The 15,212-nt window shown below is 34.3% G+C and overlaps 1 protein-coding gene across 2 annotated transcripts in view; it reads right to left on the reverse strand.

Moving 5' to 3' along the window:
• Positions 1-15,212, reverse strand: part of LOC125652311 (fibrocystin-L-like) — a 94,181-nt gene that overhangs the window by 40,172 nt on the left and 38,797 nt on the right. For both annotated transcript variants that reach the window (XM_056164847.1, XM_048881398.2), the window contains exons 14-27: positions 12,594-12,743; positions 12,122-12,282; positions 9,228-9,461; positions 7,083-7,210; positions 6,129-6,289; positions 5,365-5,531; positions 4,822-4,921; positions 4,469-4,626; positions 3,982-4,207; positions 1,957-2,229; positions 1,443-1,567; positions 1,200-1,338; positions 826-1,006; positions 68-315 (exon numbers count right to left, since the gene is read on the reverse strand). In XM_056164847.1, the coding sequence (XP_056020822.1) occupies positions 68-315; positions 826-1,006; positions 1,200-1,338; positions 1,443-1,567; positions 1,957-2,229; positions 3,982-4,207; positions 4,469-4,626; positions 4,822-4,921; positions 5,365-5,531; positions 6,129-6,289; positions 7,083-7,210; positions 9,228-9,461; positions 12,122-12,282; positions 12,594-12,743 (2,451 nt within the window). The remainder of the gene's footprint in view (positions 1-67; positions 316-825; positions 1,007-1,199; positions 1,339-1,442; positions 1,568-1,956; positions 2,230-3,981; positions 4,208-4,468; positions 4,627-4,821; positions 4,922-5,364; positions 5,532-6,128; positions 6,290-7,082; positions 7,211-9,227; positions 9,462-12,121; positions 12,283-12,593; positions 12,744-15,212) is intronic.

Below are 15,212 nucleotides of genomic sequence, written 5' to 3' on the forward strand. Positions count from 1 at the left end.
CTTCTCCCACAAGACTAATTTGTTTGACATTATGAGAAAAACTTTGATAGTATTTGTGAACTCTTACAAGGATGGATCCCCGAGTTGTCCACAACATGGACCTTGGCTGTGTCCTTAATCTGACACTTCAGTTCATTAACAGTAGCGCTCTCGATCTCACAAATGTGGCTCCCTACCATCACCGAGTTCCGGGTCTTGTTAGTAGAGAATCCATCACCCACGATAGTCAGCATGGTCCCTCCCCTAAGTGATCCCTGGAGAGGAGTGACACTGGACACAGTCAATCTCCACTCCACGGAGGGAATCATGTTGGTGCTGAAATATTTCAATTTAGTCAAGTGACTTAATCCCAAATTCATTCTTAGTATCTTTAATCGGTGGTCATGATCATTACTGGAAACAAAAAAATTGCTTACACTATAAAAACTGTATACCAGGGAATTTCCCACTGCCCCGGTCCAGACACACACAAAAATGATATTGCTCTGTTTTAAATTTGCCCGAAACCATTTTCTGGTATATAGCATATGAATTTCAGAGCCAATACTGACATAGGAAACATAATGTGTCAGTCTCATTTACTAGAATTTGAAACCGGTTGAGACAAGGTTTCATGTATATTGAATGACGAAGAAGTTAACAGTTGATAAACATGTACGTTGGGCAGTACAAGTGCTTTTTTAAAAATATACATTCTAATTTTTAACAACAAAAGAAATTTAAATTCAAAAGCTGAAAAAATTCAAGCTTGCTTAACCACTAAGAAGCCTATTATACATATATTTGTTATTATGATTTAAAGATCAAAATTAATACACATTTTACCTGTCTACTGCCAATCCTGTTGCTCCCATGAGTTTGATGGGGTATGCTCCCGCTGGCATGGCTGGCAGTACCACTTTAATTTCTGTGTCAGAGGAATTTGTAAAAGACACCAGTTTGTTCCCTATCATGACTGATTCTGTTTTGTTCACTCCTGTACCCTCTATTGTGATCTCAGTTCCCCCTGTTCAAAAATAAAAACAGCATCCCACCATATCATTACAGTACAAACTACCAAGTCCAATTTTGAAAGTATGTAAAATTTCTATTGTTGAAACTGAAACAAATACAATTTTTTTTTTACAAAGGTTATTAGCAGCTTTAGAAAGAGGTGTGCTGCTATATTAAACTAGATGAATTATTTGCATCTTGCATACCTGCGACAAATGTGGAGTTGGGCACTATGGATGAAATGGAAATCATGTCCACACTGGAGAACAGCAGTGTGGCACTGTGGGTAATGTTGATTCCGGTATTTCCCTGCATCACAATCACGCTGGCAGTTTTGTTCCCTGACTACATGTACAAAATAAACACCATAAATTTAATTAATTTCCAACATTTTAGTAAGACCTACTCAAACCAAATGGCATTGAATATCAAGCACAAGAGATACTCACAGGTGGAGGAATAAGACAATCAATCTGTGTGGAGGAACTGGACAGGATGGGACACAGTGAATCACCCACATATACAACATCCTTGGTGGAAAACCCATATCCTCCCAGAGTCAGGTTCAATCCACCTGTAAATTGTGCAGTAATTTGAAATAACCAATCTTGTACATTCTGTACACATAATTCTTTTTCCATGTTTCGAAATTCCGAGACACATACATACGGAAAAAAAAGTGACTATGTATGTGAAACATCATGTTCCTCAAATGGGCCTAATCTAAATATTTGACCATTGCCTTTTCAGTTTACCAAGTATGAAGTTTCTACATTGCATTATAAGTTCAAAAGTTATGACGAAAGCTAAAAAGATTGCCACTGTCAGACAAGACTCAGGTAGACAGACAAAATTCCTGAAGGCATTAAAATATGGGGAATCTTTTTTTTTTTACACATATGGGATTTCATGTTTCACTTCAAAATTTTAAAATTTTCCCAAATCCATTAATGAAATCCTTACCACCCAGTGACACAGAACGAGGTGCCATGGACTGAATGCTGAACTGATAGGTGAACATCACACTGTTATTCACGTTTTCTGCCAATCCACTTCCGGCAACATTAACCATGACGGGAAAGCTTCCAGTGGGTCCATCCCCGACAGTACACACAATTTCTGTGCTATTGGATGATATGATCATGCAGGAAACTCCCCCTACCACGACACTGTTGAGACTGTGATTACCATGGAAACCAGTACCATTAATGGTAATATTTGTGGATGTTGGAAATCCTGTCAATAGATGATTGGACTGTCAGTTTTGTCACACAATATTTGCATAACTGTGGATTGTCATTTAATGCACAGTGGTAAACCTCGACTTATTATATGTATTTGTGACTCAGCTAATGCTACATACTGAGGACTATAACATTCAGGCACTGCGTACAGATTTAAATTTAAATTACTCTATGTTCTTTTTATGGTTTCTCATCTGAATTGTTCCCTGCCTCTTTTAAGTTCACACTTTTTAAGTGTAATCAACAGATTGAATGTTATACCTAGGAATATACTTAGTATTGACTACAGAATAAATTTACTATGTATAGTATCGATTTTATAGCTTTAGTCTTGAGAAAATCAGATTGCATCATGAATAAAGTTGTATAATATAAAGTCAGCAAACACAAAAATACATGGCTCAGATGTATGGAGCGCCAAATTAACATAAACTCAAATAATTGAAGATATCTTCAATTATTTGAAGATATCATTGTTGATGTTCGCTACAATTTAATTAAAGATCTCTTAAAAAATTAATGATATCTTCAATTCTGAATTATTGCGTGCATTAATTGAATTAATGATATCATCAATTCTTCAGGTAAATTGATGCGCACTTTAATTGAATTAATGATCTCTTCAAATGAATTAATGAGATCAACAATTGAATTGATGCGTGCTACAATTCAATTGAAGAGAGCAATAATTTATATAATGCGCGCATTAAATCAATTGATGAGAGCAATAATTGAATTGATGCGCGCATTAATTCATTTGATGAGAGCAATAATTGATTTAATGCGCGAATTAATTCAATTATTACTCTCTCCAATTGAATTAATGATATCTTTAATTCATTTGAAGAGAGCAATAAGCAACTTTATAATAATTAAAGATATCTTCAATTCAACATATCCACAATTGAATTAATGATCTCTTTAATTGAATTGTTGCTCTCTTTGAAAGAATTGATGCGTGCATTAATTCCTTAATATACAAAAGCATTGTAAATAATTAAAGATATCTTCAATTGAATTAAAGAGATCATCAAATTATTTATACCAAGCTCTAAATTAATTACTGCGAGCAATATTTCTACGAAATTGATGCTCTCATCAATTGAATTGAAGAGAGCAATAATTGAATTAATACGCGCATTCAATCTATTATTGCTCTCATTAATTCAATTGATGCTCTCATCAACTGAATTGAAGAGAGCAATTAATTGAATTAATGTGTGCATTAAATCAATTATTGCTCTCATTAATTCAATTGAGGCGCGCATTAATTCAATTGATGAGAGCAATAATTGAATTGAAGCGGGCATTAATTCATTTAAAGAGAGCAATAATTGAATTGATGGTATCTTCAAATAATTGAGGATATCTTCAATTATTTGAGTTTATATTTGGCGCTCCATACAGATACAATTACTTGCAGGTGAAAAACGGTTCTTTTGTAATGAATTACATTTATAATAACAAATCAACATTTAATTATTTTCAATGTTTTGATTAAGTTGCAACAGAATTCTGAACTCTCTTTGAATTGCTGGGACATTTGACTGCATGTGACATCACAATGCTACATTGTATATATGGATATGTGAGTGGTGGATTCTGCTGAAGTTAGGCACCAATTTTATTCCAGGGAAATAGGGTACTAATCCTTCTAGTCAAATGACTGAACAAACCAATCAGAATAGTTCTTTCATAAAATCTTATACATGAGGTAGAATAAAGTGTCATATTGATCACTGACCTGTACTAGGAGACACTGAGTGGACGGTAGGTGTCGCCGATTGTGACCACTCCCATGAGCAGTCTCCCGAACAGTGAGTGGGGATGTCATTAATGTATGCCATGACCTGGGGGGTCTTGTGTGGAGTTGCCAACATGTCCCCAGGGATTGCGTCAAGCCACACATAACCATCTGTTATTGTCTTCACGTTCACAGTCACATTTTCACCTTCTGCATAGCTGGTGATCTTTTGAATATAATATCATGCTCAATCAAAAGTATTTAAAAAGAAAATTAAGCAACTAAATAGAGGAATTAAAATCTGGCTGAAACTGGAATCAAATCCAGGATCCCTGTATTACTAGTCATGCAATCTATCAAAATTGGCTTATCTTGACCAACATATAACTGCAAATCATGAAAGCAATCTGAAAAAAAATATCTACATTGTTGGAAATTAAGCTGTATAAACTTTTGTTTGAATACTAATGTGTTATCAAATTGCCACCTGTAAGGTTTCTTGGTCACCAGCATTGGAGTGGAATCCGACGTGTAAATCAAACGCTGCACAACCCCCATGTCTGTAAGTGTAAAGATTTCCCATCTCTGGAATACCCGACTGCAGAAGGGTTCCTAACCGTGTCCCATCAACAGTGAATGGAATACCTGTATCAATAGAAATTCACATACAGCAATGATTAAGAAACATCTCACACACACACACCCATCCTTTGGCAGAAATAGTGTTCAAATCCTTCAGACATTTGTGGCAGATTTTTAAAAAATCATTACTGGATAAGTAACATTGTAAGACTGAAGAAAAGCATAAAGTTGTTTATATACATGTTAGGATTAACATACCATCCATGGTTTTATTCTGGAAGGTCACAGAGAAGTTCCCAGATATTGGAGGAGAGGCTGCTAACACACGAGATACAATGAGAGTTGTTCCATTGGAGACCTGTATTTCAAAATCCCACATTTGAAAATCTTCAAAGCAATTTTCGGTCATTGTATAAAGAATGTGGAACATTGTTAGTTGTTATGCTACAATCATTGCCCAACCCATTCATCAAAACGAAAAATAAGTTTAAATTAGGCAGGTATTTCACATTGAACTTCACTTCAATAACACAACTATGGTGACATAATGCACAGATATACATTGCAAATCTTTTTCATTAGACTTCTTTCTTTGATTTTGTACTATAAATGAGCTTGTAGTTGAGTTTGGACCTTTATCTACATGTATGTCTGATACATTGCTTCTTTCAACTATATAATATAAAGTGACTACAAATCCCAGCAGAAGAGATTCTACGGCCATCATCTATTGTACAGATACAAAGTGTGTGCACTAACAATTATCATGACTGACTGGAAGAGACTGACTCTATTTCATACCTGTCCTGGTACCCCTGATAACAAAGGAAAGTTGTAAGCGCAAGCAAAGGGAATGAACTCCACTTGGTACACTGCAGTGTCATTTACATCAGACCATGTCACGTTGGCATAATCAACCATTCTACCACCTGGCATGCTTGGTCTCATCCTCATCAAGTTGACATTCTCTGAAAGACATTTTCTTTTTTTAAATGGACTGCTGTGAAATATACAAAAATTAAAAGGTAAAATATGTGGAATAAATCAGCCTTTCAGACATAACTTGAAGAAAAAAAACCCATCAACACATATTTTTCTTATTTTCTTTGACATGGGGAAGGAATTTTCACTAATCATTGAAGTGCCATATTCTCCGACCCAAATTTAACATTGAAACAATCGGGCATAATGCCATTTAATAAAAATGATGACTGAAAAACAAGGTAAGAACAATTTTGGACTCAATTAAGGTAAAAATTAAAGATTGCAAAGAAATAATCTTTTGGCTGAAAATTTGTAAATGAAACGAGTAAATTCTTACAGGGGTTGGGTGTGTGTGTGTTTGTAATGGGAAGCATCAAATCATTTTGTTATCGTTTGAAAGGCATGCTGTAACCAATAATTGGTACATGCCAATATGAAGCCAATAAGGTAAAGTATATTCTAATTTGCAAATTTTTAAGTAAGGTTTAAAATTTCTGTGACAGATCAAATTACAGATGAATAGACAAGATTTGGCATCCTAGCACTTCTACATCTGCGAGGAACACTAAAAGACATGATACCTTCATCCAAATTGGTGGGGTCCTTGCCAACATAAATTTCATCCACATAGTAAAAATCCTCAGAACTGTCTTTCCTGATCTCAATTAAGAAGATCTTGAAGCTTGTCCCCACTTTTCCAGTTTGGACGACAGCCAGCATATCGATACACTTGTAGTTCCACCTACACCCATCAAACAGAACAACAATCGTAAATGATGATCTGGGCTGCGTTCAAGATCGTAGTGGCTAGCCTAGGGGTGGTGATGGTGGCTGATTTGTGCCATTTTACAATTTGTTGTCTTTTCTTTATATTGAGGCGAAAAGAAGCTTAGATATTATTATTTTGCCATCTTTTCTTTATTTCAGGATGAAAAGGACTAAATATAATTTTGTTGTCTTTTCGTCTCGGAATAACAAAAAGATGATAAATTGTAAAACGGCACAAATCAGCCACCATACCTAGCCCCTAGTCTAGCCGCTATGATCTTGAATTCAGCCCTGTTATACAGTTTAACTTTATCATATTCCTGAACTAAACTTATTACAATAGGGATAAAATAATATAAATTGATGCATATGCATGAGTAATCATGAAGAAAAATTGAATTTTAAATAAGCTGGAGCAATATCATCATTAAGCAACAATCAATTAAGTTGGACACACTCAGAGGAGCCAAATGCATTGTGTCACACTTCCCAGGATGTCATATGACATGATCAACATAACATAAACTCCGTAAACCCCAGTTCTGACTTTGAACTAGCTCTTTTGTAAAAGCTAGGGTAATATGTCAAAGCAATTAACCTGATTTTATTAATGCAATATTCTCCTAAAGCCCTTAAATCAGAGATAAGCGATTTTGGTATTATTATGATAATGAATTTGGATGATAAAAATATCTGTAGTAAATTCCATCTGTGTTTGATCCTGTGTATTACAATGATTTAAAAATTCCTCTCAGAAATCGTCGTACCCTGCAGACTGTTGAAATGTGGTGGCAGGATAAGCATACTGGTTGTCTACTGTCTTTCCCGCACTGTTTCTGTAGGAATATCCTAACTTGAAAAAGTTCTGCAGCTTTCCAAGATAGGCGAAGCAAACCTGCAAAAAGTATTGCACAGTTTGTGAGTCTGCATCAGTAACTATCAAATTTACTGCTTGTCTCGGTCTAGTGGTGTTTGTTCACTGCATTTAAAGGATTGAAATTTACATTTGATGTGTCAGTTTCAATTATGCTACAATGATAAAGATGAGCAATCCATCAAGTTGAATGATTTGTTCAAGCTGATTCATAACACTAAATGTGGATGGGCAGTATGTTTTACCATTTAGATTTTACAGCATGCTTTACTGATTACACATACTACATGTAAATAAATAACAATTAAAATGCACTCAATGGTTGGTTAAACAATTAAGATATGAGGGTCCCAAACACTGCAGAAAAAATGCATAACTGGTGACAGTGAGTTAAGGTTATGCAATTTTTTTAATGCAATGTTTGTGACCTTCATATCCTATTTAACAAACCAAAAAAATGACATTTTATTATTCACATTTTTGTGTATTTTTTTAAAATACACAAATACTTTCAAATACATAACATATTGTAAGTTATTTTTTATCTGTAAACTATTTAAAATTAACAGCTGAAAATCACTTGACCTTGACCTGTCTCAATATTTGGTATATATATTCTCTATTTGAATGATGGTAAAAGGAGGACAAACTCATGAAATAATTAAACCATCGAATATAATACAGGTTAGCATTATTTATTATTTTGAATTCAAACAAGAGGCCACAGGCCTTATCGGTCACTTGAGTATAGTTAAAAGTATCACTAGCCCCAAGTGTTATGAAATTTATAATTTTCCTGTTCTGCATATCTATGCTAATTAATTCTAATATTCTGCAGCAATATAAAACAAAATGTGTAATTCTTAAAACACAAATGCTCCCAAAAGTGCCCATATTGATGAAAGACTTTACATATCATAATACGATATATCATAGTAACACTATATGATTATTTTGGACCCACGTACCCTAGAGTGAGAACTGAGACAAGAAGTTAAAAATGTTCAGTTCTTAACATTTAATCACTTTGACCATTTTCGTCCCTCCTGATTGGAACCAAAACCTCTAACCTTTGGGATCATGAAATTTACAATTTTGGTAAATGGTTACCTGCTCCTTCAGAATATCCATTTACATGTAGTTTCAATTTATAGTCTCAATGGCATCAAAGAAGATGCTATTTAAATGTTTACACATAAACCATATACCAATTTTGGCCCCACCCTGGAGTCAGGATCGACCTATACCCTGGGGATCATGAAATTTATAATGTTGGTAGAGGCCTTCCTGCTCTAAATTAACTATGCATTTACATGAAATACATATTAGATAAATTTATACAATGACATTGAATGTTTTAGGAAAGATGGTTATAATTCACTGAATAGTAACTCTGCTTGAAATAATACCAACAAACTCAATATACATGACTAAGAGCAATATTGATTGTCGTTAAAATATTAAATCATGACCTTTTTCTTTACAAGTATGCAAAATATGAAGTTACATTTTTTCGTTATGACGTTTTTAAAAAAAACATTGTTGGATAAGATAAGGGTCTTTTTTGCTAGGAACGGCTCAGTTATGATGGTTTATTTCATGCATGCATTTAGAGTTTGTCATTCTTGGACTATTTCCCTTTACCATATTGTTCAGAGAAATCATTACCAAATATGGGGACAAGTCAAAGTCAAGTGATTTTCAGCTGATATGTTTAAATAACTTACAGGTCAATAATATCTATATTTTATGAACTTGAAAATATCCATATAAAAGAAAATACAGAAAAATAAAACTAATCAAATGTCTTTCTTGGGTTTATGAAACGGGAAATGACAGTCACAAATATTGCAGAAAAGAAATGTGCATGACCCACTAACGTACATGTCTTCTGCAATGTTTGCAACCTTCACCTCCCATTCAACAAACCATAGAAAGCATTACTTAATATTTACTTGAATGTGAACTTAACTGATCCTTAACTGATTATTTCAAACATATCATTAATACCAGTGTACATGCTTTAAAAAAAACTTACTACTTTGACACTTTGTCCCAAAGAGATGGGATTATTCCTATCATAGTATAAGTAGTTGGGATTTCTGACACATTTCTTTCCACAAAACGCCTCCACATCTGATACAACTTTGCCTACTGACATTCCATTGGGACGAACATCCGACTCAAAGCCAAAATGTAATTTTTTGCTGACTGGATTTCCAAGAGCTCGAGGACATCTGCTTTCAAATATTTTACCTAAATTACCCTCCATCTGTAAAGAAAATTATGAGATTCATTTACCTTTACTGTGAGAATCTTTTCAAAATAAATATGAATTAATCCAAGTAACTCTCACTATAACCATAGCATAGATGTCAAATTACAATGTCTCATGAGAATTCAGAGCTAGCTGGCAATTTAAAGAAAATGTAGGCTCCTCATAACATCACAGCAGGCTCACTGGACTTATCATAATGCTGATTACATGTACAGTCCAGTCAATGAAATACAGAATCTACAGGTAACATTATTACATTAATTCATAAAACCAAACCATTGTCAACAGAATGTTTTAAAATGACCTACCATAATTGTTTTGCAACAAAAATGCAAATCCAAATTTATAAGGTCTTGGTCACATAATATAATGTGTCTGTAAAACACTATGCCATTGAGGGTGGCCACATTCACTTTATAATTTGGGTGGAGTCTGGCCTCTAATATGCATCTCTGACCTTGACCTTTAATAGTCACATAGCTTTTGCTATTCTCTATCAGTAATAGCCTGGTATGAAGTTCGTATCTTGTCTCATTCAAAAGTTATAATCAAGGTTAAAGTAGACAAATGAAGAGACATAAAGACAAATATATATATTAAAAAAACTAGAATTAAGTCCATAGGACATGAATGCCCTGCCCAATGTGATATACATTTGCAATGCAATATGAAAAAAACAACTCAGGGATTTATCGGTACCTTCTCATGGCCCAATATTCTGCCCCATTCACAATGGAAAATAGGTTAAATTTGTCCATTTTGTGGGAAATTTTTTTAAATAAGATACTGAACTTTTTTTTATTAGAAAATTATGCAGATTAAGGATGACCATAGGGGTGATAGAGAGGAAGTATCTCATTTATGCAAAAAAAAACTTTATAGCTTTTCATTGAGAGAGAAAGTTGCAGCATACTTTTTCATTCATCTTATCAATGAATTATAAATTTGGAAAATAATGATTTTGAAACTGCAGTTGAGCAATCACGTATTTCATTTAAATCATTTACAAATGGTTTTCTTTTCTCTTGCAGATGAAACAGACACCAGACAGATGGGCTGCCCTGGAGCAGCGAATGGGAAAGAAAACTGAAGCTTGTAATAAAGAAGATTAAGAAATTAGATGTAAATCATTTTCTGCATGATTTTGAGATTGTACTTATCATCTCTGTATGAATATCATTAACAGTGAAACGTTGATGATCAGTTGTAAATTTAATTATAGGCAAAACTGTAGATATCTGTGAGGAACAAATTGCTGAGCAACACAGAATTTTATGAAACTTTTCATTAAGTTTTTAAAAAAATTCAAAGTCCAATTCAAGTACTAGCATTGAAATGTATACATTACATGGATTTCAGATTTCATATGAAAATATGATATCCCCATAATATTCGCATGAATATCGTGCGAAAAACCTAAATAGTAGGTAACAATAATATTCGCATGAATATCGTGCAAATTATTTTTCATATGATAATCATGCGAATTTCACATGAAAATCGCATGATTTTTTCATGTGAATATCATGCATGGTCCTTTTCGTCTCCTTTTCATGCGAAGAATTCACATGATATTCATGTGAATTTCATATGAAGTTCATTCGAGCCACCTTTCCTTCTATAGAAGAGAAATGCAGTGCTTTCTCAATAGGGAATTCACTTTGTTGTACGTGTTAGTACCAGGGTTTAAACCTTTAGTGAACTTAGTCTGGTATGGTGCTAGCTTTTTATACAGGTAAACCTGAGTTGTGTTCAAGTAATATCACAAATATATATATACGAAATAAAGAGAACCTTTGAAACACTCTTCTCTATTTTTATTTACACTAAAAGCTTTATACAGTTTTAAATCTCAGTTATTTACAACTAATATCACACATAAATAAAGCAAACCCAAAAAACTTTCAAACACTCTCCCTTATCAATCTAATGATTTATTTTGAAGTGATCTAATCAAAGAAGGTCATATATCAATTTTTTTTTTAAATCTTTAAACTTTTTGACTCAAGTATCACCCATTCATTTCACTCTGAATATTACTAAAATTTATCAGAATTTCAAGAAAAATGATACAAAAGATAAATAGCAATTTTGTATTGGTTAAATGTTGCCTAGCTATAAATAAAAAAGTTATCATTAATCAAAATTACTTCTAAGACAATAAAAAAAAAAAGGAAAAAAAACCCCAACATTTTATACTCCCATGAAATGCAGATCCTCACTTATATACATGGATATAACGGACATGAGAAACAATATAGGTCCTGAACATTTTCAGAAAGGGGCAAAAAAATTCCTCATTAATTGCTTTGAAACTGAGCTAACCACCAAATAGGGAATAGTGAGTTCAAGGTCACAAGGAAGGTCAAGTTACCAAATTAATGCCACAATTGTATAGCTACACTGTATCAATTCAATGAAAGCATCCTCTGTCTACTTCACTTTGGAATGATCTAAATGTATAACATGACTCATGGAATAAAGACAATTAGAGATCAAAGCTTAAGGATATAACAAACACAACAACTTCTAGCCATTTACATGATGCATTACTATTAAATAAAGCATAAATAATTTTGGTAGTTTCTTGGAGTTTTCTGTTGTACCAATATCAACAGTATTATGTACATAAAAAAGCATAGATAAATAAAGACCTGTAGCTTATTTGGCTTTCCAGTAAATAAAGGTGAGATAACTCCTGCCATCTCTAGGGTAAAGTATTCCCCTGTTGGTTTGCCAGTCTGAACTTCCTGTATGGTAATATTAACAGTCACACCAGTATTCTTCATAATGACCTTCAAATCCTCAAAATTACCTGCAGGAAAATACAGGACTGATTTATTGTATGTCTATATATTAGTCTTTATATTCTTAATTGTAATCAAAGTTTAGTCCCATTAGTATTTTTACAGGTAATCGGCTATTTGGCATCTTCAGTGATTATGCTGTGATCAGCACAGTACAGCAGTGACTTTAACAATTATAGCGTTATGCATGACTTAATTATAGCATAATTTCAAATGGGCCAAATGATTTATTCTACTGAATTAAACTGTCATTTATGAGAAATTAACAACAAATATGTTTCTCATTAAAGCAATTTCACTGTTTTCTTAAATTCTTTACCTCTTTTTGAGACAAACTCCATGAAGATGGTCACACATCCAGAACTCACTGTCTTATTTATGACATTTACAGACTCATGAGAATGAAATAATGGCAGAGATTTTAAGGCATTTTTTATATCATTGGTCGAGCTTTGAGATGTCAAGAGATCTACAACAAAAATGTTACATATCAATATAATCTAATAATGTGTCAATGCTTTAGAGCAAATGAGTGAAAGACAGCACATGAAAATTGAAACAACCTTCATTTGCTTTCCAATTTGCCCCAAAACAATTTCCAGTCACTTCGGAAATGGCTGACTTTTTTGCGATTTTGATTTTCCAACCTGTCTGCTTTTCCGCAACTACTACATATTGCTTTTCCGCGATTGTTTTTTACTATATGTTATCTCCTTTATTTGATACCTCCTTTCCGTGATTTTTAAATGGTCACGGTTAGCGCTTACCATCAAATGGTTGCCGAAATTTACCTGTATTTTCCCCCATAGAGTTCTAACTCAGTGTGAGTAGTAACTCACACTATAATAAAAATTGAATGAGTTTCGCATTTACAGAACGAGAGGGTGTCGGTTTTTTACTCCACCAGTTCCAAAAGTATTCCGATAGTGACCTTGACCGTTGCCAGTACATCAAATCCATCGGATTTAAATTCGGAGCTCACACCGAGATGTGAAAGCATGCATGTTTTTTTCCGTGGATTCTTTTAATCTTTGTTTTATCCAGTGCTAATAATCTTAAATCAATGTTCTTTTCTCTCATATCTACGTATGTAAGATACAGATATTCTATGAAAGAAAGGTATGTAAGATATTTCTATCTTTCATATCACGTGACGTTTATCTTACATATCCCGTGACGTCATAATCAATACACAACTAGCTTGCAACTTACCTCGCCTCGATTGACAAACACTAGCGTCTGCAAAGCTCTTGTACAAAAAAATGACAGATTGTAATGTCCCTGATAATGTCCAGGTGTATGTGACCAGACACAAAATTACACATTCCTTGAACAATTACTGCCTACTCAACAACAGTCACAAATTCCTCATACACCTATGTCATCCGGTGCATTATGCCAGTTCACAGAAACCCAGCCCACATGGTCTATTAGTTCTAGGCCTACCTCCACATTCACTCTGTCAACGTCTACTGTCCGTGTCTCAGGTGAAATAAGTGCCTTCAATGTCCATGAGACTCGAGTCCTTGCACGCGTGGAAAACGAAAGTCTAGCCATGCCCATATTCACCAACAAAAACTACTTGGAATCTCTCTTCACACACTCGTCATTAAATAACTGCTCAATTAATATCAATAGCAATGCTCCTCTAAGAAAAAAAACGTGCAGTTCTGGATTCATATTCTGATTAGGTCTCTCTCATATTCTGATTAGGTCTGTCAAAATGTTTCGCGCTGATGGACTGTCGAGTTACGTCACGCATCACCCTGATTATTGATTTATTCAAAGAGGAATAACTCTAATACAATTCACTTTTACACTCGTCGGTCGATTTTTTGTCGGCAACGTAGTTGCCAAAATGAAGGTCGTAGAATTCGATTCTGGTGTTATTTTTATTATTATACCTTAGTATGAGAATGCCATGCAACGCGTAATCTGATTGGTCTAGACGGTCACGTGCCAGGGAGGACAAAACTTCATATCTCCCTCTCAGACATCATATTTCCCTATCATATTTACCCCTTGCGCAGCCTCGTGCATTTTCCATAAATTTAACGTCAAGGTAGACGAAGTGTATTGTGACGTCACAATAAGTCTGAGTCATTCTACTTTCATAGTTCGTAAGGCACAAAATATGCGGGTCTCTGATACACAGTTGAATGCATGGTTTTGATTGATACAAAATGAAGCAAGTAAATCAGCATTCAAGGAGAATGGAAATACAAAAACTGGTTATCATATCTGATTATCACTGTATTTCGTTGTTTGTACCTTCTACTGTAATACGTTGACGGCGCGGTGTTACCGTTAGGACGATCTAAGCTACATACAATGTATATAGATGAGTGGACTCCAATTTCAAATGCACTTTTGAGTCTTGCTTTGTTTCGGTATAATAAACAATTTATTGCACGACTGTTCGGGAGATATGAAGATTTATTCACCCAAGAAAAATCATATTCCCCCAGGACAATATGATTTCTCTTGGGTGAATAAATCTTCATATCTCCCTCACTATCATGCAATAAATGTATAATGTACAGCGAAAAATTAATTAATTGGAAAATTCTCAAAATGGCGTCGCTAGGCACAAGGAAAACGGAAAACTCTAGAAATATGAGAGAAAAATACTCTCTTATGAGTTGCCATGAAATATTAAGGTGATTCCACCCTCGGTGTTGCAAAAAAGCGGTAAAACCCTCAGCAAAGCCTCGGGTTTCACAGCTTTTTTTGCAACCCTCGGGTGGAATCACCTTATATTTCATGGCTACTGACATAAGAGAGTCTTATAATCCAGTGTTTTACAAGACTTATCCTGCTGAAAATCCTACTTCCACCTCCCTGTGGTAAGCAGATCACGGCAACAGGTTTTACCTGGCTAACGGAAGAGGTACATGTTTAAATAATTTGCTGAAAAGCAAAAAATATAATCGCGGAA

The sequence above is a fragment of the Ostrea edulis genome, chromosome 5 (assembly GCF_947568905.1).
Source record: "Ostrea edulis chromosome 5, xbOstEdul1.1, whole genome shotgun sequence".
In the NCBI taxonomy this organism is placed as follows: Eukaryota; Metazoa; Mollusca; class Bivalvia; order Ostreida; family Ostreidae; genus Ostrea; species Ostrea edulis.